The 26,985-nt window shown below is 39.2% G+C and overlaps 1 protein-coding gene across 1 annotated transcript; it reads left to right on the top strand.

The window, feature by feature from the left end:
- The first annotated feature begins 111 nt into the window (after window positions 1–111).
- Window positions 112–26,985, top strand: LOC117307317 (transmembrane protein 43-like). The gene is made up of 10 exons (XM_033792034.1): window positions 112–597; window positions 6,090–6,260; window positions 7,291–7,425; window positions 9,845–9,989; window positions 12,368–12,437; window positions 14,235–14,424; window positions 15,766–15,840; window positions 16,796–16,897; window positions 24,264–24,381; window positions 26,214–26,985. The coding sequence occupies exons 1-10, from the start codon at window positions 583–585 to the stop codon at window positions 26,423–26,425; spliced, it is 1,233 nt and encodes a 410-aa protein (XP_033647925.1). The 5' UTR covers window positions 112–582; the 3' UTR covers window positions 26,426–26,985.

Below are 26,985 nucleotides of genomic sequence, written 5' to 3'. Positions count from 1 at the left end.
AGCTCTCTGCATTATAAAACGCAGAAACAAAATGTTTTCCTATTGGTCAAAAAACTACGACTTCCTAATTATCTACAAATATTGACCAATAAAATGCCTTCTTCTATACAGTATTTTTTTCTTTACTGGAATGAGAAAAGCAAACAAACATCTATTTGCTGCGTGCAGCGCGCAGTAGCGTAGTCCTACATCATCTGTGCACTACCTAAAGACCACCACCGATACGTCCCCGGCCGTACGATCGATGCAGTGTACACACACACATGGACGGCCGCATGAATGGCCCGGGGTGAGGTCGCACGGCGTAGAATCTTGGCCTGCTTGGTACAATACAATGGCCCGGCTGTCTGCTAACTAACTGACGAACTGTGAACTCGGTTCCCTCTGCAGCTAGCAGCATCAGTACATAGTGAAAGTGGAAGGAAAGTTGTACGAGTGTTGTGCCCGACCTGCTGAGCTACCGCCTCTAACCAAATCAACGACCCGAATATTTACCACATAACCACATGGGATGCATGGGTATAAATACCCGGTGAACACCATTTAATATTATCAGAGAAAACCACGACGTGTTCTGAAAAGATGTACCGATCAAAGGTAAGTTGATGTGTTCTTTCTAAATGTTTTTCGAAATGTTTCATTTGTAATTGTGTATTTACATATGGAGCAATAATCCATGATTGGGCATGTTATATAATTAAGTTAAGTTTGTATTTAATTTATTCTCCATGTTTCTGCTGACTATTTTGTATTTTGAAGTATTTATTGAATTTTAGGTTTAGTGTAGAGAGTAGAGAAGTAGCTTTGTTTTATGCAGTTTTACTTTTAACTTGATTCTGATTCTAAAAGAAATTATATAGCGTATTATTAATCTCTGTCTGAATGAAAAGTTTTTGTACCGTGCCACCACTTTTTAAATTGTTACGCTCCGATGCGGGTCATCTTGCCCCCTAGCCAGCTCACCCCCAACATTCCTCCTAACCGGCTCGCCCCGGGTCTTAAAGTCGTCCCTTGACATGTTGCCCCCAAACAAAGTTGCCCCCTAGTGGTCGCCCCCTGACAATGTTTCCCTCAGACATTGCATTGTGCCCCTTGCAAATTCACCTCCAGAAGGATGTTTAGTTAGTGTGTGCATAGAACAAGGACCTGTGCTTTGGTAAAAAAACGTCATCAAATGAAAAATCATATTTCTCAATAATGCTCATAGGCCCCCTAAGTAATAGTATACAAAAATAATACATTTTTTTGCAATTGTGAACAGAAAATGGGCCTAATGAGCAATAGGAATAACTTTCCATATGGCGCTACCACTTTTTCACTCATTTTTACAAAAAGGATTCTCATAAGAGGTAAATTAGATACTATATTATTTCATCCGAAAGAAAAGTGGTGGCGCCATACGGAAACTTTATGAATGATTATTGACATTGTTGTTTTTCTCATCCCTTTTTTAAAATATTAATCAAGTTTCTAGATGAAAAATTCCGGATTCAGAACAAACAAAATTGTGATGGATCGATAAGATATTAGTAAATAGTAAATAATTGCAAAAACAAATTATAAAAAAGTCAATCAAACAAACACTAATGTACAAAACCATAGAAAGGACCCACCCAAACTAACTTTTATTTATATTTCACGGCAAAAAAAACCTATTCGTAAATACCTCGGACAGTTTCACTATTCCTATTGGTGGAGAGCGCGTCACGTGGGTGTGTATAAACCTTTGTTTATGACCAGTAAAAAGTGTTGAAACATGGGCGTGACACGCGAGCTTGCACTTGTGCTTATAAGACAGTTTTTTCATTCCTATTGGTCAAGAGCAACGGCCGAGACAGTTGTGCCACATCACGTGATACGCGCAACCAGCACAGCATTCCCTTTATAAGGAGTTGTTTACCCATGGGCCTTACCATTTCATAGCTGGAGGAGTGTTGTGTTGAAAGAAATCATTGAACAATTATATTGTTTGCATTTATTTTACTTTTGATTAAAAAGTGTTGATGTTTCTGATCGAAAAGGTATTTGTGAATTGGAATCAAAGTGTGTTGAATCGGTTTTCAACTAAGGGTTTAAACCCGCCGAGGCCTGGTTCTTGATAATTTATCAAGAACCGGGCCTCGTTAGGTTTAAACCACTAGTTGAAAACCTCTTCACCACACATTGATTCCCTTATTTAAAACCATTTCCCGAACTAATAACAGCTGCAGGGTGACTTTGTTAAGGGCAATTTTTTTGAAGCTTTGATGATTGATCATTAAATTTAATTTGATAAGAAATGATTGTTGAAAACTATATTTTGTAACTTCTTAAAATATGAGCGCCAGGGCGAATAACATTTATGTAACATAGTATGCCAAGAATGTGTAAGAAATATTTCTCTTAAACACTGAGCAGTCGACTTGATTTTTTGAGGGGGCCAAAATCTACTTTTGGGGGAATCATACCCTAGACCAGTTCAGGATCACTCAACATCTCATTGCCTCAAATGGTGGCGCACAAAAGTTGCACAGCTGCTTTAAACAAATCGTTGTCTTAATTGTCTTTACGATTCAATTAGCTTGCTCTATAGGTCAGTCTTCAGCAGGAGACGGGAAAGTGCAAGAGATATTGGCCTTTTTATTATAGGAACCTTCGGAGAGTCAGTCACAGCTTGGACTGGTTCTCCTGAAAGGAGATGTAGAATAGAATAGTGTTTTATTGTCACTTGTAAAAAAACAAATATTTGAACAGTGAAATGCGTTTTGGTTTTGCGTGTCTAAAAATATGTTATACTAAAAATTACACTAAAAAACGACGAGGCCTGCCGTCGATTTCACAAAACTCTTCCTAACTTAAGACTAATCTTAGGACTTAGGACGAGTCCCAACCCTGCACTGTAGCATGCATACCTTAAGATTAATCCTAACTCGAGATAAGACGAGTCCTAACTCTTTGTGAAATCGACGGCAGGTTCTTGATAATTTCACCGAGACGAAGTGGAGGTAAATTATCAAGAACCAGGCCTCCGCCGGTTTAAACCACTTAGTTGAAAATCGATTCAACACACTTTGATTCCCATTCATAAATACCTTTTCGGTAAAAACACATCAACACTTTTGGGTAAAAAAGTAAAATAAATGCAAAAATTATAATTGTTCAATGATTTCTTTCAAAACAACACCCCTCCATCTATGAAATGGTAAGACCCTTGGGTAAACAACTGCTTATAAGGGTATGCTGTGCGCATCGCGCGCATCGCGTGATGTGGCACAACTGTTTCAGCCGTTGCTCTCGTGCAATAGGAATGAAGAAACTGTCTATAAGCACAGGTGCAAGCTCGCGTGTCACGCCCATATTTCAACACTTTTTACTGGTCATAAACAAAGGTTTATACACACCCACATGACGGGCCCGCCACCAATAAGAATAGCGAAACTGTCTGAGGTATTTATGAATGTGTTATTAAGATGGACACTATTGGTAATTGTCAAAGACAAGCTTTCACAGTTGGTGTATCTCAACATATGCATAAAATAACAAACCTGTGAAAATTTGAGCTCAATCGGTCGTCGAAGTTGCAAGATTATAATGAAAGTAAAAAAAAACCTTGTCACACAAAGTTGTGTGCTTTCAGATGCTTGATTTCAAGACCTCAAGTTCTATTTATCTCAGGTTTTGAAATGAATATCGTGGAAAATTACTTCTGTCTTGAAAACTACACTACTTCAGAGGTAGCCATTTCTCGCAATGTTTTATATTATTACACCCCTTACAAACATTCTGCCTTTTCATTGGTTTAGAGCTCGTCACATGATATGTCTTAGTTTTACAAGAAACGGCGGCCGTGTGATAGTGCATAGTTTGCCCTGTGATAGTCCGCCGACTATCACCGCCGACTATCACAGGGTGTGCAGTACCCAGATCGTCTGTTGGGGTGTTATCAAATAGTCTGTTGGGGTGATACCTCATACAATGCCTCAAATCCCTTGTAGATGTATCAACTGAGTCATTCAAGGCATTTTTAGTCAAATATTTTGCCCTGAAGCCATATTGAGCCTGTATGTTAGGTTTATCGACAAATTTTGAAGCTGGCTTGCAACTATAATGAAACCTTTTTTAAAATGTTGAGAAGCGTGGCAATGCAGATGGATAATGATAATTGAGAATGATCACCATTTTTGTAAACTGGGGTAACTTTTCAATATTATGTACATAAAATTTTGTCCAAAAATTAAAGAGTAAATACACAAATCTCTTTAGGGCTTTAACATTCAGGGAGCTGGCAGATCAGATTGTTTTCATGTTCATCATGGCCAGAACTCTTCTTCATTTGGAGTTTACCATGTTAACAATAACAGATACAATCATCAGAGACTACGTTGGGCTTCTGGAAGATTACCTTTGACGTACTTTACCGGGTCAGAAGTATTTTGTACTTTATGGTATCTTTGAAGCTTAGTCTTGACTAATGTTTAACAAAACCAGGGCTAATATAAGACTTTTTATGTGAACTCATTTTATTTGAACTGAATATTTTTCTACGTCATTTATTATTTAAGCTTAATATTTCATAATTTCATAATTTTCCAGATATTTCTCATGTTGTTTTTTCTTGCTCAAAAGACACTGAATAAAATTTTGTTTTAGAAGCTATAATTACATTTGTTAATTTTGTTTATGTATCTTATTTGAGTTTATTGATCTTAATTATTTTTTAGAGAAAGTATTTTTTTGCATTCTGATAGGCTACACTTAAAGGCCCCTCCTCCTGAACTCCTCCACCACTGGTAATGATGGAATCTCATTCAAATTGTGCTTAAATTCTTTTAAATTTTATTTGAGCAGCAACATTTTTGGCTGTATTTCTTTCCCAAGAAAAGTTAGATTTTAGTGATAAATTGTTTGAACGATTAAGTGGCTTAAAATATTTATTCATAAATACCTCAGACAGTTTCGCTATTCCTATTGGTGGAGAGTGTGGGGGTGTTTAAACCTTTGATAATGACCAGTGTTTATAACCAGTTGTGAGCGGTTATTCCGCGCTAGTCTTGGTGCAAGATGTTTCTTGTTACGGGCGCTGCGCGCACTGTCGGTGAGTTGGCAGTGCTGTGTGTGAAAGGAAAACGATAACGTGTTGAACCAAGACTATACGCGCATGTGCACAAATGGAGCCGGAAACTGTCTGAAATAGGCGTCTCAGTCATAACAATGCAACACACGGACGTCGTACATGTACATACAGAGCTCAAGTACGTCGGAAACGGATAACTTTTACAGAGTTTCTTACTTTATTACGCCTTTTAACCAAAAAGGCATTTATGAATGGGAATAAAAGAGTAGTGACTCGTTCTTTCACGGCCGTTTAAAACCTTGCAGGGTCTAAACGGCCGTGTAAGAACGAGTCACTACACTTTTATTCCCTTATTCAGATCAATACATTGTATGTCAAATTGACTAACTGTATAAAACATTGTCTGGTTTTTTTAGGGTTCAAATTTATGACTTGAAAGTCTAGATAGTATCGATTATACTCTGTTCACACAGCTCTACGACCTTACAAAGACCAAGCCGATCACCCGATCTCAAAAAATTACTAAGTTGGGACACAAACGTCTGAAAATCAAACAATTTTGCAAATTAACGACTCCACACAACTGTACTGCTTCACAGAAAGTGTTGCTGCCTCGCCCGCCAGGACGATTACACCAAGACCAATGCCGACAAAGCCGTTGTTTCTACTTCGAAATGCTGCGTTCTTATCACGACCACAGAGATCTCACCACAATGCTACCACACTGCTTGTATGATTTTGGCGTTCCCACTATGACTTTTCCCGCTTATTGTTGGCTGCGACCCGGCTTTGTATGTTTTGAACATGTTCAAAATAAGCGTCCCGACCTGGGAGATCCTACCCTGACAAATCCAAGCTCATGGAGAGACCTCCCGAGTTTGGCCCACGATTGCACCATGGTTATAGCCACGCTCTCATAAGCCACTTTTCCATCGTAGTAGAAGCAGCGTCAATGTGTGAATGGGTAATGAACAACATACAGTATGCCTCAGTGCAGATGGTAATGTTTTTTTGTCTCCTGTGTTTATTTTTTTAGTACCCAGATGATCCTGGTATGCATAATACAGGTTCCAAGCACCATGGACGCCATCAAACCACTGCCAGCAACAATACTACATTGCTTGAGCGAATGTCCCATAGTTTTACAGGAGCTATGCTTGGTCTTGGCATGTTTGTTGTGTCATTCTTTATTCTCTTTCTAAATGAGGTAAGCTCTTCATTGTGATTTTAGATAATTTAACAACCTAGAATACCATACAAGTTTCACACATATGTGGAAAAGGGTTTTGAAGCCATTCCGTTCGATGTACAATATGTGAAGAAAACAAGTTCGTGCAGTTTGACAGGTCCTTACATGTATGTTGGAATACATGTGAGACTTTCTGTGTTGCATCCTATATGACTTTTTAATACCAAGCTATTTTCAAGGTTGATCCGGATAGACTGATTAAAATAAAGATAAATGATTCTCCCAATAAACATACACTTGATTAATACACCATGTACATTGTACATTGATAACTTAAGTGAATAGTTTTGTGTTCCCCTTTAAAAAACATTTGGTTTAAAAAGGAAATTACAAACTAATCATTTGCATTATTATATCTTGTGTGTAGGCCTATTTGTGATTGTGGGTCTTGCCCCGGCGGCAATACAATCACTCCCATCATGCATCCTGATCAAGGATTTTAAAAACAAGCTCATCAGCCCATATCCCAGTGATCTTGTATATGACCAGTGGGGCCAGGCAAAGACAATAACTTCCTAGTTTTATGTGGTTTATGTACCATACTACTACTAAATATGACAGCTTTTTGTGATGTCATATGCACAGTGCACATTGACTGTGCATGTGTGAAACCTTTTGTTGTTTTCATCGTCCCTTATACATTGTTACATTCGGAGCTTGCCTCGTTGCTGTATTTTGTTAAAATTCCCATCCACTTTTTCCTCCATGGTTGTTGGTGTCTGAAGCATTACACGTTTTTTTGGGGAGGGGAAAAATCAAATAATTTTCGCGAGTGAACTTTTCAAAATATCTCAAGGCTCGATTAGAAGTTGTCTGCACGTTCTAATAATTGGGTTCAAACAAATGCTTTGCAGCGTTAACATCTACACTGTAACAGTATTGAGCACCTGTACCAACATTTAGGTTTGAAAATTAGGTTTTGTTGGGCTCCCTCAACAACTTTTTAACAGGTATGACTAATTGCTACAATCTTGTTTATCTTTAACAGGGAAAAGCTGTGCAAACTGCCCAGTCACTTGAACAAAGTTTGCATCTTGTTATACCGATTACAAACAACAAAGTCATCTTTCAGGAAAACAACTACAAACTGGTGCATTTGACTGGGAAGCTCAAAACCGATCAGGTGAGTTGTGAACATGTTATAAAGGTTACTTCATATCGGCCGTTAATTACAAGAGATCAGGACTGTAGAAAACACAACTGCTGTAGATGCCTATGAAAAAAACATTGATACGAGCAGTATGTTAGTGTCTTTACTTTATAATTCTATAAAAAAAGTAACAGACATTACATCTTCTGACGACAAATGAACCACCTCAGCTTTGACAAAAGAAACAATAACATTCTGAAATCAGTATCTGACCACTTAAAATCTGCCTGGGCATTCCCTGCAGCACCTTAAGGTGACTGCTGTTCAGCAGAGAGCATTCTCAGAGACAGGTTTGAACCAAAATTAAGGCTTAAACCAAAATTAATATTCTTTATCCCCAATGCAAATTTAACATCTATTATATCGTTGCGGTTCCCGCTGCCAAAACATAGGTTCGAACTGCCTCTAGCTACCGGGCAATCTCGGTAGTCTAGTTGGTAAGACACTGCTCTAGAATTGCAAGGGTCGTGGGTTTGAATTCCACCCAAGTAATATGCCTGTGACATTTTTTCACAGGACTCGGGGAAAGCACCAAGTATACAGTGCTAACACACATCGGTGTATGGGTAAAAACCAAAATTAATATTCTTTATCCCTGATGCAAATTTAACATCTATTATTATACAAATATAACATGGTTTGAGGGTGACTAGTCGATATTAGCTCCACGAGGTAATGGAAGTTGACAAACTAGTTCCCGAGGCGGAGTCGAGGGAACTAGTTTGTCAACTAGTTTGTCTTATCGACTAGTCACCCGAAATAAACCATGTTATATTTGTTTTACTATACTTCATACATATAATTCAGTTACTGGAACATGAGTTTTGAGCAAGAGAAAATGATGACTGTGAAACAAAATGCACATGATAAGTTTGTTCATGTGTTGGATGTCGTTAAGAGAGCGCTGTTCGTGCGTGTATACAAAACAGTACCACGATCAATAGCGCCTGGAGATGACGTCACGCAATGGTAGTGCGCATGACAAATAGAATAGCTCCCGGGGAACTATTACTTGTCATGCGCATTTACCACTTGTGTGAATACTCACGTGCGCGATTGGTAATTAGCACTTAGCAGGTGGTGATGACTGGACCAATGAGAACTCAACTCTCTGTCATGAATATATGAGGTATAGTAAATAGGTTTGAAGCTGCTGATCATCAAGAACCGAAACTGTATTGATCGAGAACTAATAGGGACCTTGGTTTCCTATCCCACTAGGTGACTATTGAGAGCATCTACTCCTGGTATAGTGGCACTATACCAAGAGTAGATGCTCTTAATAGTCATCTACTTTTCCTTTTGGTATTGGACTCATTGACCCATTGCTTCCTTGTATTTGGCTACTCTTATTTATTGTAGTGCATCTGATGAAGTTCCCACGGAAGCTCATGCAGTGTTTTATTTTATTAGCAAGTCTTTAAGTGCCACCGCTACCTTACAGGTTTCATCTTCTGCTAGTAATTTATGTTCAATCAAAACACATTTTAAAACTGGTTGAAAGCTGAAGTACATTACCTGTACGAGCGTGGATTGTTTATTTGTTATCACCATGTGTGACTGATGTGTGACTGAACAACCCTTGTGTGACATGAGAATGATATGACGAATTGGTAATCCTGATCACCTTAGTTGGACAAGATAGCACCCACAATAGCATGCGCTGTATGGGCATTTTCACCTAGGACGTCGATCAATAAACAAGGGTTCCTTTCACACGATGTGTAGCCCACGTCCTTGGTCAAAACTTCCGCTAGTGTCAGATTTTGTCGTAGGTTGGACCTCCGACAAAATGTAGCAATGTTGGACAAGATTTGACAAGGGATTGTCCTTTCACACGAGGTGCATTTTGTAAAATCTTACAACCATGCTACAATTTGGCAAGAGACCCTTGCTAAATTGCTCTCGTGTGAAAGGGGCTTTATTGTCAGCACAAACCAATAATCTCACCGAAGCCTGAGAAGTTTCCTTCCTTCTATCTGTTCATACATCAGGGTATAAGTGATACGTTTGTAAATTGCACAAACCTGTATTATGTAGTCCTGTGTACGCAGTATGATTTTAGAACAACTTTTTACCAAAGAAAAAGTGTAACTTTTAAATCCTTTTAATATTAAACTTAGTCTAATGACAAAGATGTTATCTGCTATGTAATCTATCTAACATGTCTAAACAATGATATTATTAATCCAATAAGTGTTTTGAATTGGTTTCAAACTTATTGTTTTAAAAGCATGCTGAGGCCCGTTGCTTGATAATTTCAACTTGACTTTGTTTTGGTAAAATTATCAAGAACCAGGCCTTAGGATGTTTAAACAACAAGTTTAAAACGTCTTCAAACACTTTGATTCCCTTATTTAATGAAACAATTGGTTATTGCCTTTTGTGACAGCCTCTAGTTGATGTACTGTTTGATGTGCATGTTCCAGCCGTCAAACTAAGGAGAGAAGTCTTCATGTACCAGTGGGTTGAACATCAGAACAAGCAAGATACAAAAGAGGGCTCTGACAACAAGATACAAACGGATTTCATGTATAGTGAGTATGAACAGTGGGCAAGAACTCAAAGTGTACATTAAGGGATAACAAACGTGTGGAAATGGATGGAGTGGAGAAACAGGTTCATGGTGAAACCCCTTTAGCTGAAATTGTGCAGAAACTTGACTGCCCTTAAAGGGTTACGTACCTTTTCCTAACACAAAACACAATGTCCACAGATTAACATTAAACTTACACAGTTTGAAGATTATGATAGTAGAAAGCTTCCCTTGAAATTGTACTTACTGGGGTGCTGTAGTTTTTGAGAAATGAGTAAAACAAATAATTTTCGTCTCAGTTTAGCATGTAAAAACGTATTAACCAGTTATGCTATGGTTTTGGTATAATATCATAACTGGTTAATGGGATTTTACATGCTAAAATAATTTTCGTCTTCCTAAACCCTGTTAGTTTAATGTAAATCTGTGGCCATTTTAAAAAAAAGTACCCGAATCCTTTAAAGAAGGAGATGAATATGGCAGACTGGGGAAACTTCGCTTACCAATCTTTACCTATAAAAGCTGATCAGCAAAAACAAAATATTAGTACAAAGTTCTTAAAGTAGAAAAAAAGCTTGCTGAGAAGAAATAGGTTTCCAGTGTTAAACAGTCCCTTTTGATTGGAGAGGGTGGCAGTTCAAGAAACTACTTGCTAATGTTACTATGTGTCACACCCTTGCTGTGCACATGATGTAGAAACAGACTACCATGTATACTGGGCTGGTTCACTGCTCACTTTTGCTTAAAGACACTGGACACTATTGGTAACTAAGGTAGACCAGTATTTCTCACTTGGTATGTCTCAACATATGCACAAAATAACAAACCAGTGAACTCCATTGGTCGTTGAAGTTGCAAGATAATAATGGAAGAAAAAACCCCCTTGTCACATGAATTTCTTTTTAGATGCTTGATTTTGAGACCTCAAACTCTAATTCTGACTTCTCAAAATCTAATTCGTGGAAAAATTACTTCTTTCTTGAAAACTATGTTACTTCAGAGGGAGCCATTTCTCACAATGTTTCATACTATCAACATCTCTCCATTGCTTGTTACCGCTTGTTACCAAGTAAATTTCTGTGCTAACAATTATTTTGAGAAGTTACCAATAGTGTCCTTAATTTTGGGTAGACAATTTTTGGTAACACCATTTTCTCCGTAACAGCTAGGTAGGCCTATAACTTCATTAAGCTTTTTAATGGTTTGAAACTTTACAGCCAAGAATTTTTTTTAAAATCAACCTGAGCACATGAAACACAGGTATACATTAAGCATAACAAAACAAAACTCTTTATTGCCCTTTTCCGACCGACCGAAAAAAAATCAGAAATCCATGGTCGCGTTTTTTTACATTTTTTTAATTCTTTTTTTCAAATGGCGTTTTTCTTTTTTTCTTTTAAGTATTTTATACTTTAAATGCCCAATAAACGACAATAAACCCTTTATTTGAAGCTGAAATATCATTTTTGAGATATGGTCTGTTTAATTGTAACGCGTGCAGTGTTCGTCAAACTCCAAATTTTGGGAGGGCGGGCTGCCCTGCTAAAATTTGGCCGCCCTGCCTGCCCAAGAAATGACTGGCTGACTATTTTTAGACTGCATTTAATACGATAATAAACGAGTACCTGACAATCCAAAACCAACTTAAAAACTACAGCATCGGAAATGCGATCGTTCTCAAAATGTTAAAACATGACAATAGTCTCGGCCGCATGGTTCCTATGCTGAGTGTACACAATGTGCTGACATTCTGTCGCTCACACCATGGAAATACCCACTGCATGCAAAGTGCATAAACAGTCCCCACGCCGTGATTGGCCATTGATAGACTCCAACACAATACGCACATTCATGAAACCGAGAAAGAATTGCCACATAGTGTGCCGCACACCTGTAGAATGGTACAATGTACAGCCTTGCAGCATGTTTTTTAAAAAATTAATGTATAACTTTTGCCTACCGAGGGCAAGCGCGATGCGGGGCCAAAGTTCATTGATGAATAATTGGTCTGTGCGTTACCAATCGTTGAATCTCAATGATTTTTATTGCAAACGAAGTTCTTAATGCTGGAACTGTTAATCACTAATTCATAAAAATTATTTTTTATGGAAAAAGTATTATTAAGGGCCAACATTTGGGGGATAAGATCGTCCAAAATTGTGTGGGTTTTTTTCTCCTCTGACGTATTGAAAAAAAAACAAAAAAAAACGACAGACCGACCCTCCCATTTATTTAGCCAAAAGGGCAATAAAAAGTTTTGTTATACCTTATCGTTGTTAGTTTACCACAAGCACATGTACATGTACATGTAGGTGAGGTTTAATATCTTGGATAATGTTTACATAACTTGTAAGTGTTGTTTTATTTTTCCAACTTTAGCCAAAGAATGGAAACCTTTCCTGGTGGACAGCAATACTTTTAACAACCCGACAAATCATAAGAATCCTAAGTGAGTATTCAGTAGATACACATCCACATGTACCCAGAGTTACTGATTAATTAAAGACACTGGACACTATTGGTAATTGTCAAAGACCAGTCTTCTCACTTGGTGTATCTCAACATATGCATAAAATAACAAACCTGTGAAAATTTGAGCTCAATATTGGTCGTCGAAGCTGCGATGGAAGAAAAAACACGCTTGTCACACGATGTTGTGTGCTTTTAGATGCCTGATTTTGAGACCTCAAAATCTAATTCTAATTCCATGGAAAATTACTTCTTTCTCAAAAACTATGTTACTTCAGAGGGAGCCATTTCTCAATGTTTTATACTATCAACATCTCTCCATTGCTTGTTACCAAGTAAGCTTCTGTGCTAACAATTATTTTGAGTAGTTACCAATATTGTCCAGCGCCTTTAAAGACACTGATAACTGAAGACTTTCGTATTCAAATAAGTGCATGTTTTGTTTTCTAAACATTGTGAATTACATGACTGACACAGATTCTTTCTCATGATAACAAGTAGAAAGGATATTTAATTCTATACGGCAATACTTAACCCTTTATTAGCAATCATACCGCCTGCAGCTGCCCTCAAAGTTTGGTGTACACCCATATTGACCCCTTGCACGCGCATCACACGCGGCGACCAATGCCACGCTCACCATGTTGGTGGGCAGTTAGGTTTACGTGTATTAACGACGCGTCGCCTAAAATGCACACTTCACTGCATAATGCGCAGCATAGAGTTGTGTATAAAAACGCACAGTGAAATTGCCCACCAGTATGGCGCATTCAAGATTTTTCTGCTGATGACGTCAGGTGAAATGGGTCAATACCAAAGTGGCAGTCTACCTTGTAGTAGCAGTCTACCCTGTATACCGGGCTGCAAACTGAACTCCATGCTGCTGCCACATTAACAGCTTATGTGCTGACTTTGTACAATTGCCAATATCAAATTGCAAGATTAAAGTGCCCAATACCGTTGTCTACAAGTGATGCAACATTAGTGGAGTTGAAGTTCTGCTCTTAGCAACTAACTTCCCCTGTGTTGGTCCAGAATTCCAAAAGCTCTCTTTTGTCTGGTTGAGGCCGACATAAATGCTTCAAAGATGTGCTGAAGGCATTGGCGCTAAACCTTTAAGAAGGCAGCAGAATCATTTGAGGAATGAAACATACAGTAAGCAAGAACCAAGCAACTCTTCATGAACCAAAGACCAGAGTCTCTTTCAAATGCTACCCATGTATTGTTTGCAGCCTTGTGGCCATTCTTGCGCATCAGTCATTGGCGTCATCAGTCACCAGCAAAGTAAACATCACAAATGAGATTCATCAACACCAATGGTTATTTCAAGTACTGCAAACAATTCAGATGAAAACCCACTCAAATTCACATAACTTTTGCCCTTTTAATTCAGTGTAAATGAAACTTTACTTGATGTCATCATATTGTCTAAATGAGTCTTCAACTTGTGTTTTTTTTAAGTAGCGGACGGTTTTGGGCGCTTTTCAGTGATCAACTCGACCGATCCGGAACAACGCGTTTCTTTAATGTTTTTCTGTCCCAAATTTATTGCCTAGGTGTTTATACATTTGATATTTCATTTTTTATTTTTTAATATAAGAATGTTTTTAATGACTATTTTGTAAACTGTACATTTCGACTTTTAGCCGCTGTATTGCAGTGTTTTAATAAATAAACCATGAATAACCAAAACCTCTTAACATGATCAGGGAAAACAAACTGTAAAGGACAAACATTAATGTTATTATTTCCTTTAATTTTGTTTGTCTTTCTGTAGAGAGATGACAGTCAGTCCAATGACCTTTGTAGCAATACATACCTACATAGGAAACTACATGATAAAAGACAGCTTGAAAGAGAAGATTGATAAATTTAAGCCATATGTTCCTACCAAAGAACCAAGTAAACCCAATGTTCAGCTCATTGATGGCAAGTTTTATCAAACAGACAACCCATTCAGACCAAAGGTGAGTTTTCTATAATCAAAGCGTGACTTTTTTACTACTTCAGACATTTGTATGCTGAAAATAGCTGTTACTTTCTACAGTGAAGAAATCATGCACTTTGACATGCTGCGATGCAAGTCTTTGAAGATCATGTACCTAAGGGTGCTTAAGGCTTGACTGCATTGTTACATAACAATTAAAGGCACTGGACACTATTGGTAATTGTCAACGACTAGCCTTCACAGTAGGTGTATCTCAACATATTTTTGCATAAAATAACAAACCTGTGAAAATTTGAGCTCAATCGGTCATCAAACTTGCGAGATAATAATGAAAGAAAAAAACACCCTTGTCACACGAAGTTGTGTGCGTTTAGATGGTTGATTTCGAGACCTCAAGTTCTAACTCTGAGGTCTCGAAATCAAGCTCGTGGAAAATTACTTTTTCTCACAAACTATGGAACTTCAGAGGGAGCCGTTTCTCACAATGTTTTATACCATCAACCTCTCCCCATTACTCGTCACCAAGAAAGGTTTTATGATAACAATTACTTTGAGTAATTGCCAATAGTGCCACTGCCTTTAAGAATTGAAGTGTAATTAATCTCTGGAACTCAGTCAAACAGACTGCATAATAGTTGTCTGTTTTCAAACACATTTGCAACATGAAATTACTTTTTGTAGTTACCGTATATAACTTACAGATGTTTAAAGATCACATTTAAAAATACAATTTTTGAAATGCAGTTGGGAAAATCAGTGAAAATTGCTGTCAAAGTTGGTTTTCTTTATTCTTGGTTATGAATGAGTTTATGCTCCTGCATGTTGGCGCATGCATGCATAGAGAGTGCACTAAATTTCCCCTATTTAGAGTTTCCTATTAATTGAATGTAAGAATAATGTGAACGATTATAATGCATTCGAATCCATTGGTTTACTCTGCAGTGATTCAACATAATAAAAAGCTTTCTCTCTTTCAATACAAAGTATACAACTATTTCCAATTGAGTATTGAATCGTACAAAGAACCTAAAAGTGACCATGAGGCATCCATAACTCCGGGATTCAGTCCAAAGTTAGGTTCAGTACATGTATATATAACACATTTGGCCTGCACTTTCCTATCTACACCGGAGCCCAAACATCATCACAGCAGCTTTGGAACCTTTTTTATCATCTGTTAGGATGCAAGTTAGATGCATAAATGTATTAGTGTAGTATTTTTATATTTTTTTATGATGCCTTATTAAATATCTTCTCTGTGGTTTAGAGTTTTAATTCAGTCAATTGAAGAGATATGTACTGATGTGTACATGTTTAGGGTTGGTTTTCCTAATGAAAGTATTAATGACACTGTTTTTAGGTTGGTGATGTGAGAGTAACATATAGCTATGCTGGAGTGAGTGGTGAGGATGCTATACTAGGAGATCCAGATACAGTAAGTTCATGTACACATTGATCCATAGTCTATTCAAACAACAAACATTTTAGTTCACATGAGTTCACTTTGCTAATACTTGCTGTTTACTGTAAGCTTGGGCGATATCTCGATATAATCGAAAATCGCGATACCATTTCTTAAACGATTACCATATCGGCTTGATTTTTTGTCAATCGAATTATCGGCATATCGTGGTTTTGATGAAGTATCACGATGTCTTCCCTAATTAAGACGTCTTGCAACCATAACGGGCTGTTAAAAAAAAATATAAAGTCCCAGAACCAACCCCAAGATTCCCCAATTAAAAAAAAAATAACATCAAAGACTTGCGGTCTCCCACAGACACTGCAGAAGTAACACAATGTATCAATTACCTCCCCTGTGTGCCTCGCCCGAACTGCAGACCACAATGGGATCATATTACACAAACCACAAACCATCCACAACCGTTTTATGAATGAGAGGTCACCCCATGTGCATTATGGATGCTTATTGGTTAGCTAGAATGAAATGGGCAGGATATACACACATGTAAGAACAGTCATGCGCAGTAGACACTTTAAAAGACACTTTATGTGTGTGTAACTCAGAGCTAAAACACCATGGGTAGACAGTACACCTCACAGATCCATACCTCGATTGGTTTAGCTTTTTTGAAGTATGAAAATTGGGCATAGTAAAATGTCTAATTTTACACTTCAAACATAAATCGCGAATTAATCGAATATCGCGATACTTTTTTGACGATATATCGTGGGATAATAAAAGCAATATCGCCCAAGCTTAGTGTTGTACATTTTACAAGCCAGTCACTTACGCTATTTTAAAGTGGTTTGACTGATGGTTCATCTTGCCATGATTTCTTCCAAACAAGTTGAACTTTGGAATATCACTCATGTGTAGATCGTGTGTTCTCCATCAATATACATGGAGCTTTGTTTTTCTTTTCCAGGTCAGTGTTATAGCAAAGCAATCAGGAAATCAGCTAACTAAGTATAAAACAGATACAGGAGAGTCACTTGAACTGGTTCACTTTGGAGAAAAAACAGCACAAGTAAGTTGAAATAATAATGATTTCATTATAGACTGTTTAAGTTGACCTCTGGACCATACAAGCTTTTATGAGAATCAGCACCTGGGCAGGCACCTCTATAGCAGCTACAGCAGGTAGTGAGGCAGTTTTTTTTGAAAACAAATGGTATTGCGGTCACCAAGTGAAAACAATATGTTTACGAGAAGTTCATGATTAACAGTGTCAAATGCAGATGAGAGATCCAGGAACACCATAGCTGTTATTCTACCAGCATCCATGTTGAGAAGAATGTCACTGGAGACGTTGGCAAGTAAGGTTTCAATGCTGTTGTGCGGTCTGTAAGCAGATTGTCGGGGATCGAGAATTTGGTTTTCATGGAGGTAGTGTGGAGTCTGCCGAAAGCAACACGCTCAAGAATTTTCGACAGGTAAGGAAGATTTGAGATAGGTCGGTAATTCTTCTTCAAAAGCAGACGAATGTAAGCGAGCTTCAAAGCAGATGGCACCGAAGCTTGCTGGAAGCTCAGGTTAATGATGTTTGAAATTATTGGTGCAAAGGTTGATGCACAATCTTTGACAAGCTTGGATGATATTGGATCCTAGTTGCATATCTTGGGAGGAGTTTTTCTTAGAAGTGACTCTATACCCGCTCAAGTTGTTGGTCTAAGCGGTGACGATACGACCGAAGTCTGCACTGGTAGTGGTGCAGTCACATTTGGGGAGAACTGTCTGCAAGTTGATTCAATCTTAGACTACTTAACCTGCCAAAAAGATGAGTCAAGGCCTCACTAGTGTTGTTTGAAGAAAGGGGGGATGACTTCGTGCGGTTAAGTAGCTGGTTGCCCACAGTAAATAACCGTTTACTGTCAGTCCCACACAGTCGTCGATGTACAAGCTTGTTGACAGTCTCTCTATGTATTTCAAGTCGACTTGAGCGCCACCGCCTTTTCAGTTGCCTTCTCTTGTGCTTCCCCATGGTAATCCCATGAATATACCAAAATGGTTCCTGAAGTCAAATCCATCAAGAAAAAAAAGGTAGCAAAAAATGGTCAAGGAATCCAAAAATATGACCCTACTACGCGGACTTTCAGGACGTTGTTTGATGCGTCATGATTTGGCAGGAGCAAGTGTATCCAAGATGCTTCGTAGCTGAGTGTTATAGTTGTCCACAAGAGCACTTCTTTTGAATTAGTTCGGCAAAAGCAGCTCTGTCGATGGTCTTAATGTTGCGAGCATTTACTGTTTGATCAGGTTGAAGTGGCTTGTTCAGGTGGAGCTCACAGGTAAATCCCGAGTGATCGGATACACCAGGTATTACTTGAACGTTCAAATACAGATGACTTTCAAGTTTGCGAATTATGAGAACATCAAGGATGTGGCCCTTGTCCTATGTAGAGGAGCTGACTTCCTGCAATAGTCCATGACTGGCGATCAGTTCATGAAACTTCTTGGTGTTTGGAAGAGCAGGGTTGTCAAGGTGAATGTTTAAATCCCAAGTTTTAAGAAGAGGTGTTGGCCGGAAAATAAGTTCATCCAGCATTAATGAAAACTCTTCCACAAATTTGTTGAATGATATCCGAGTGTTCGGTGGTCTTTAAATGACAACGACGTCCACGCTGGTACTGTTTGCTGTGAGGGTGCACATCATCATTTCAAATGATTCGTACGTGGGCAAAGGTATGACCGTTAAATTCAATTCATCGCGAACAAGAAGAGCAATACTGCCACCTCGTCTACCTGCTCTGGGCAGATGCTTAAATGTGAAACTCAATCACGTAACACAGGAGGCACATTTTGGTCCCAGAGGTTAAATTCAGTATCATTGTTATATTTCTCTGTTGGTCTGTGGCCACTTTCGTGGTGGTTGCAGTTGGAGTGCATATAGTTGATGATGTGACAGGCTTGGTTCGACATGTCTCTTCTACTGGTAGACCTTGAATGCTTGAGTTGGCTTTGCGTTTTAAGTTATCACTGGTGCGTTTATAACTTCCGACAGCACTTGAACGGTGGCCAGTGACTTCACAGATTAACAGCTCATCAACTTCTCTGTCAAACATCCGAGTTATCGCACTTGATTGAGGCAGTGCCCAGATAAACCGGCTTGCTTGCACATGTCTGCCACAACATTCGCTAGCTTGTGGCATCCTGATTGCTGGTTTGCATACAACATTTCTCCTGTAGATTTGGCTAGTGGGCGAAGGTAGAACATTTGCGTCCCTCTTTGAAGATGATTGTGCTGGAGAACCTCCTTGTACAACCTGACAATTTTTTTTTTAACACTTCAAGGTGTAGGCTACAATTATTTTTGTCAAGAGGCCGTTGCCTACTCCTAGGGCTGAAACAGGGTTACCCCTTTTACAGTCCATATGGATGTAGGCTTGGGTATCATTAATCTGAAGCCTGGCCGGTAGAGCAGAAAGCACTACCTCCCCAGTGAAGTGCAAATGGTTGTTCTTATTTTCAGAGGCATCCACTACCTTTGGCTTCACTTTGCGATAATTTAGCCTGCCTTGCTTTGCTTTTGACACATCTTCAGTATATTGAAGATACTTGCCTCAATTGTTATCAGTCAGAATAATAAATGAACATTTATAAAGTGCCTTATGCCATGCCTCAAAGCGCTTTGCACAAATTTAAAAATCAGCTACATAGAAAACACTCATAACATCTTACAATAAGTAGATAAGCAAAATATATACTAGTAACAAATATGAATTTAAACAGATTCAATATAAAAATACAAGAGGGGAGAGGTTACCACCACGATTCACCCTCAGCCAAGATCCTCGGCATCTGGCAGTAATATTTATGATTAAAACCATACATCAGGACTAAACATTTTTAGAACATCCAAAGATTAGGCAAAGAGTTATTGTTTAAAAAGATGGGTTTTCAAGAGTTAGCAGGACGTATGGGTTCAGGCAAGTTGTTCCATAGCCTTCCTTGCTTGAATGCTCGTTGACCATAGAAACTAGTGGATGCATGAGTAGGAATATCCAGGAGATTCTGTGAGGAAGTTCGGAGCTGACGTAAAGGTCTATATTCTTGTAAGAGATCTGTGATATAACAGTTAAAGGCAGTGGACACTATTGTTAATTGTCAAAGACTAGCCTTCACAGTTGGTGTATCTCAACATACGCATAAAATAACAAACCTGTGAAAACTTGAGCTCAATCGGTCATCGGAGTTGCGAGATAATGAAAGAAAAATAACCCTTGTCACACGAAGTTGTGTGCGTTTAGATGGTTGATTTCCAGACCTCAAGTTCTAAATCTGAGGTCTCGAAATCAAATTTGTGGAAAATTACCTCTTTCTCAAAAACTATGGCACTTCAGAGGGAGCTGTTTCTCACAATGTTTTATACCATCAACCTCTCCCTATTACTGGTCACCAAGAAAGGTTTTATGCCAATAATTATTTTGAGTAATTACCAATAGTGTCCACTGCCTTTAATTGAGAATTGTTCTGTCTCAAATTCCTGTGTGCTTGGCCTCCACACAATGCAATAATCAATCCAGGGAGATAATAATAATAATAATAATAATAATAATAATAATAATAATAATAATAATAATAATAATAATAATAATAATAATAATAATAATAATAATAATAATAATAATAATAATAATAATAATAATAATAATAATAATAATAATAATAATAATAATAATAATACAGCATTTTTAAAGCGCACTTAATCTGTAGAACATTCAAAGGCGCTGGTCAAAGAACAAGAAGAAAATTCACTCAATATCTGCATAGGCTAATCTGAAGAGATGGGTTTGAGAGAATGTTGGAATCGAGAAATGTCATGTGTGTCCTTGAGATGTTGAGGCAGAGAGTTCCAGCGGCGGGGTGAAATGTTACTGAATGCCCTGTCCCCATAGCTGGATAAACGGGTCAGAGGAACATAGAGCATGCTGCCCGATGACCTCGGACCCGGCCTGACACTACGGGGCTGAATCATGTTCTGTATGTAGGTAGGGGATAGTCCATGGAGAGCCTTGAATGTCAGAAGGATGAACTTGTATTGGATTCTGGAATGAATGGGTAACCAGTGGAGATATATCAAAGTATTGATTAACTGTGAAGGGTTGGAACTGCCAAGGATGCCGGTATTCCACATAGACACAACTTGTGCTTGCTTTCTTCCTATTCCCAGACCAGCACTGGCGCGATCCTTCATAAGTCCGTCCTGTGTGTTTTTGATTTGCAGGAAGTCTGTGTCTTGAAGGAACTTGTAAGATCGATGCAGTCTTTCAAAACATTGCGTGAGGCAAATAACAAGCCCATGTTAGGTTTCTTCAGGATTGTCATCATGGTTCTGCCTTTTCACTTCACAGAGGAATCGGGAGATAGAACAATTGAGCTCATCTTTGGTCATATTCTCTAGTCGCACATTGGTCTGACTGAGAATAATTGAGCTCATCTTTGGTCATATTCTCTAGTCGCACATTGGTCTGACTGAGAATAATTGAGCTCATCTTTGGTCATGTTCTTTAGTCGCACATTGGTCTGACTGAGAATAATTGAGCTCATCTTTGGTCATGTTCTTTAGTCGCACATTGGTCTGACTGAGAATAATTGAGCTCATCTTTGGTCATGTTCTTTAGTCGCACATTGGTCTGACTGAGAATAATTGAGCTCATCTTTGGTCATGTTCTTTAGTCGCACATTGGTCTGACTGAGAATAATTGAGCTCATCTTTGGTCATGTTCTCTAGCCACACATTGGTCTGACAGAAAATAATTGAGCTCCTCTTTGGTCATGTTCTTTAGTCGCACATTGGTCTGACTGAGAATAATTGAGCTCATCTTTGGTCGTATTCTCTAGCCACACATTGGTCTGACTGAGAACAATTGAGCTCATCTGTGGTCATATTCTGTAGTCGCACATTGGTCTGACTGAGAATAATTGAGCTCATCTTTGGTCATATTCTCTAGTCACACATTGATCTGACTGAGAATAATTGAGCTCATCTTTGGTCATATTCTCTAGTCACACATTGGTCTGACTGAGAATAATTGAGCTCATCTTTGGTCATATTCTCTAGTCGCACATTGGTCTGACTGAGAATAATTGAGCTCATCTTTGGTCATATTCTCTAGTCACACATTGGTCTGACTGAGAATAATTGAGCTCATCTTTGGTCATATTCTCTAGTCACACATTGGTCTGACTGAGAATAATTGAGCTCATCTTTGGTCATATTCTCTAGTCGCACATTGGTCTGACTGAGAATAATTGAGCTCATCTTTGGTCATATTCTCTAGTCGCACATTGGTCTGACTAAGAATAATTGAGCTCATCTTTGGTCATATTCTCTAGTCACACAGTGGTCTGACTAAGAATAATTGAGCTCATCTTTGGTCATATTCTGTAGTCGCACATTGGTCTGACTGAGAATAATTGAGCTAATCTCTGGTCATATTCTCTAGTCACACTTTGGTCTGACTGAGAATAATTGAGCTCATCTTTGGTCATATTCTCTAGTCGCACATTGGTCTGACTGAGAATAATTGAGCTCATCTTTGGTCATATTCTCTAGTCGCACATTGGTCTGACTAAGAATAATTGAGCTCATCTTTGGTCATATTCTCTAGTCACACATTGGTCTGACTAAGAATAATTGAGCTCATCTTTGGTCATATTCTGTAGTCGCACATTGGTCTGACTGAGAATAATTGAGCTCATCTCTGGTCATATTCTCTAGTCACACATTGGTCTGACTGAGAATAATTGAGCTCATCTGTGTTCATATTCTCTAGTCACACATTGGTCTCAATCAATCAATCAACGTCGTACGCCACTGGCGCCTTGACGACTATGACTGCGCAACACCATTGAAGATTTTGCCGGCTGTTTCTTTGGAGGGATGGACGAGCGGGCCGCCGCCTCGTCAACCAGAGTGTCTGCTGTGGAGCCCGTCCAACGGCGTAGGCCATCTACCCAGCGAAACCGAGGCCTCCCTGGGGTGCATCGTGACCCGGTTGGCTGTCTGTTGACCAGAGTTGTGTGGTTCGTGTGGCGTTGGAAGTGACCAAGCCACGCCCATTGTTGATTCATCAGGGTGGCCTGTGTGAGTTGCCAACGGTCGCCAATTCTTTGCTCGAGTTCCTGGTTCGAGACAAAGTCGCTCCATATGATACCAAGCAGTTTCCTCCACATAGTTCTGCCAAACGCATCTATGGCTTTCCCACTGGTGACAGACACTGTCCATGTCGACGCGCCATACAACATCTTGGAGAGAATGAGAGCTCTCGCGAGATGGATTTTGGTTTCAGTGCGGATGCGGGGTTTCTTGAGGTAAACGCAGGTGTGACTGAGAATAATTGAGCTCATCTTTGGTCATATTCTCTAGCCACACATTGGTCTGACTGAGAATAATTGAGCTCATCTTTGGTCATATTCTCTAGCCACACATTGGTCTGACTGAGAATAATTGAGCTCATCTTTGGTCATATTCTCTAGCCACACATTGGTCTGACTGAGAATAATTGAGCTCATCTTTGGTCATATTCTCTAGTCACACATTGGTCTGACTGAGAATAATTGAGCTCATCTTTGGTCGTATTCTCTAGCCACACATTTGTCTGACTGAGAATAATTGAGCTCATCTTTGGTCGTATTCTCTAGCCACACATTTGTCTGACTGAGAATAATTGAGCTCATCTTTGGTCGTATTCTCTAGCCACACATTGGTCTGACTGAGAATAATTGAGCTCATCTTTGGTCGTATTCTCTAGCCACACATTGGTCTGACTGAGAATAATTGAGCTCATCTTTGGTCGTATTCTCTAGCCACACATTTGTCTGACTGAGAATAATTGAGCTCATCTTTGGTCGTATTCTCTAGCCACACATTGGTCTGACTGAGAATAATTGAGCTCATCTTTGGTCGTATTCTCTAGCCACACATTGGTCTGACTGAGAATAATTTAGCTCATCTTTGGTCGTATTCTCTAGTCGCAGTTTGATTGAGTTACAGTCATATGTATGTTATCATTTCGCAATTCTTGACCATTCTATATCACTGCTCTAGAATTGCAAGGGTCATGGGTTCGAATCCCACCTGAGTAACATGCCTGTGATATTTTGTTCACAGGACTCGGGAAAGTACTGAGTATACAGTGCTAACACACATCGGTGTATGGGTAAAAACCAATTAATATTCTTTATCCAGATGCAAATTTAACATCTCTTATCATTCTATTGAACATAAGTGTTAATTGTGTTCAAGTTGATCTTTAAACATCTATGTCTCTTTCAAACGGAGTCTTTCTGTACCAGCCCAAAATGAATTCATTCTGTGTACAATGTGATCTTGTGAGAAGAGATGCACATTGAATGATGCCTAATTTGTTGTGATGTTGATTTTCTTATAGGAAATGATTGAAGATGAGTTACATGCAAGTAGTACTCTGACATGGACACTTAGAGTTGGAGGATGGCTTATAATGCTCATTGGATTGAACTTCATGACAAATATTATATATACTTTAGGTGAGTTGTTAAATTATATATCAATTATATGTGTAAATCGCTTTTCTACACAAAAATGCAACCTCAAGATATGTTGCTCTCTTTGAGGAAACTTTTTTAAAACGCAGAATCCAAAACAATTAAACATCAAGAAGTTAAGTATTCAATATTAAAGCTAGTTACATGCATGTACATTAAAGGCAGTGGACACTATTGGTAATTACTCAAAATAACTATTAGCATAAAACATTTCTTGGTGACGAGTAATGGGGAGAGGTTGATGGTATAAAACATTGTGAGAAACGGCTCCCTCTGAAGTGCCATAGTTTTTGAGAAAGAAGTAATTTTCCACGAATTTGATTTCGAGACCTCAGATTTAGAACTTGAGGTCTCGAAATCAAGCATCTAAACGCACACAACTTCGTGTGACAAGGGTGTTTTTTTCTTTCATTATTATCTCGCAACTTCGATGACCGATTGAGCTCAAATGTTCACAGGTTAGTTATTTTATGCATATGTTGAGATACACCAACTGTGAAGGAGACACCAACTGTGAAGGATACACCAACTGTGAAGGCTAGACAATTGCAAATAGTGTCCACTGCCTTTAAATGGGGTCCAAAGCAGTACAATATGCTCCAGAGAATATTCTGCACATGGCCATAATGGTATATGAGGCTCAAACCCAATGGCTCGTGGGGGCCAGCGGCGCTCCGTCTCCCACGAGCGTTACACTCGTCGGAGAGGTGGCTCATGGGGGCCAGCGGCGCTCCGTCCCCCACACGCGTTACGTGAAGACCCGGTCCGTTATTAAAGTAGGGCCGAGGAGGGCTGCGGGGCTCTCGCCCGGCTGCAGTGGGGGCCCGGCATGGGGCCCCGACTTGGTGGAAAGACGGTGTTCTGGGTGCACACCAAAGTGCAGAGTCGGAGGCACTCGTCGGAGAGGTGGCTCGTGGGGGCCAGCGGCGCTCCGTCTCCCACGAGCGTTACACTCGTCGGAGAGGTGTTTCACAAGACCACAGGCCGTGAGGTAGCTTGAATGTTTCGCTGTAGGGCCATTACATGAGAAGAGCAAGTAAAATTTACAATGTACTAGTCAGATTGTCATTTACTTCCCTTAAAAATAAAATAAATAAATGAAGAATTAAACAAATTGCCAAATGAATCCAGGCTTGCAACTTCTCCCTCGGATCAACTGATTTCCTCTTTTTACATTCTCAGTTTTACCATTACAAATTGAAAAATACTACACCAATTTTTTAATTTCCTCTTTTTTGGTGAAGTTGCAGTTGCATGCCTGTGAGTCCTAATCCTAATTCAGAATCCCAATTTTTGTCGTTGAAATGCTTAGTCCTGATCGGTGGCCATTTTGTGTATAAAGATAGACTTTCATCAGCATTGAATTTGAAGTGTACACATCATTCATTCATTCAGTCGATGCGGAGCATCGGATGATGGCCCTCCAAACACGTTGGTCCCCCATTGCTGTACGTAGCTCTTCCCGACGCAGTCCAGAGTCCCGGCACAAGGTGTCCACATAGGTGGTTTGCGGTCTACCTCGGGAACAGTGACCTTGAGTAGGGGCCCAAAGCACAAGCTTGCTCGCTGCCAGCTCATCATGTCTGAGACAGTGACCTGCTAGTCTCAGCCTTCTTGCCCTAATCTTGGTGCTTACTCTCGGCAGCCCACCGTAGAGCTCCAGGTTTGTGACATGCCTCTCCCAATGAATCTGTTTAACAGAGCGAAGCATTCTCGTATAGCAGCCGTCCAGTCTCTTTTCCAGTCTCTTTTCATGATTAATGTAATAACTAATGTATGTATTATTGGTGTTTTGGTTTTTTTCTTTTTCACAGTTGAGTGGTTCCCTATACTTGGTACCATGGTGAGCATTGGTCTATCAGCTTTCAATTTATGTGCATCCATCTCACTTTCTGTGATAACGGTTTCTGCAGGATGGCTGTGGTATCGACCTATCTTAGCACTCTCATTGATAGCACTGGCCTCAGTACCACCGCTACTGTCTTATATTAGAGCAAATCAAATCAAACAAGATTCAAAGGTTTAACAGGGTATTAGGTGTATGTTCATATTTGTTCTTACTTTTTTGAGTCCTGGTTTTTAGGGCAAGTATATCACTGAAATACATGTACATGTATGTGCATATACCTGGTACCTGTGTCAGCATGCATCAACATGGAGTTGTGTCATCTTGATCATCAAAAACAATGTGTTGACAGATAAAATTGCCAAATCACCAGGGGTGGAGTTCACAAAGATATAAGACTAGTCTTTATCTCGAGTTAGGACGAGTTACTCGTCCTACATAACTTAGGACTAGCTATACGTTTTTGATATCTCCTAGGACTAGTCCTATTAAAGTTAGGACTTGTCCTAACTCTTTGTGAAATCCAGGTACTTTTAGACACGCCACTACGTGTACCTTTGTGTTGTGTTCTCACAATTATTATCTGGCAAAAGTTCTACACCATTTTTCTTAATAGTTCATGGCTGCATTAGTGGGAAATAAACATCATCATGCAATAAGATATTAAGCATGCAATATTATACACATATTGACTGGCAACGAGGTAACTAGTATACGTCTATTCCCACCAGGGACTTTGA

Source organism: Asterias rubens, chromosome 2, assembly GCF_902459465.1.
Source record: "Asterias rubens chromosome 2, eAstRub1.3, whole genome shotgun sequence".
In the NCBI taxonomy this organism is placed as follows: domain Eukaryota; kingdom Metazoa; phylum Echinodermata; class Asteroidea; order Forcipulatida; family Asteriidae; genus Asterias; species Asterias rubens.
Note: the sequence above shows the minus strand (reverse complement) of the source record. Positions and strands in the feature narration are given on the sequence as shown.

Excerpts from the sequence above, each read along its gene's own strand:
- LOC117307317 (XM_033792034.1), top strand. Across the intron at positions 9,990-12,367 it reads ACAAACGGATTTCATGTATA|CCAAAGAATGGAAACCTTTC; the intron begins GTGAGTATGAAC and ends TTCCAACTTTAG. Across the intron at positions 12,438-14,234 it reads ACAAATCATAAGAATCCTAA|AGAGATGACAGTCAGTCCAA; the intron begins GTGAGTATTCAG and ends GTCTTTCTGTAG.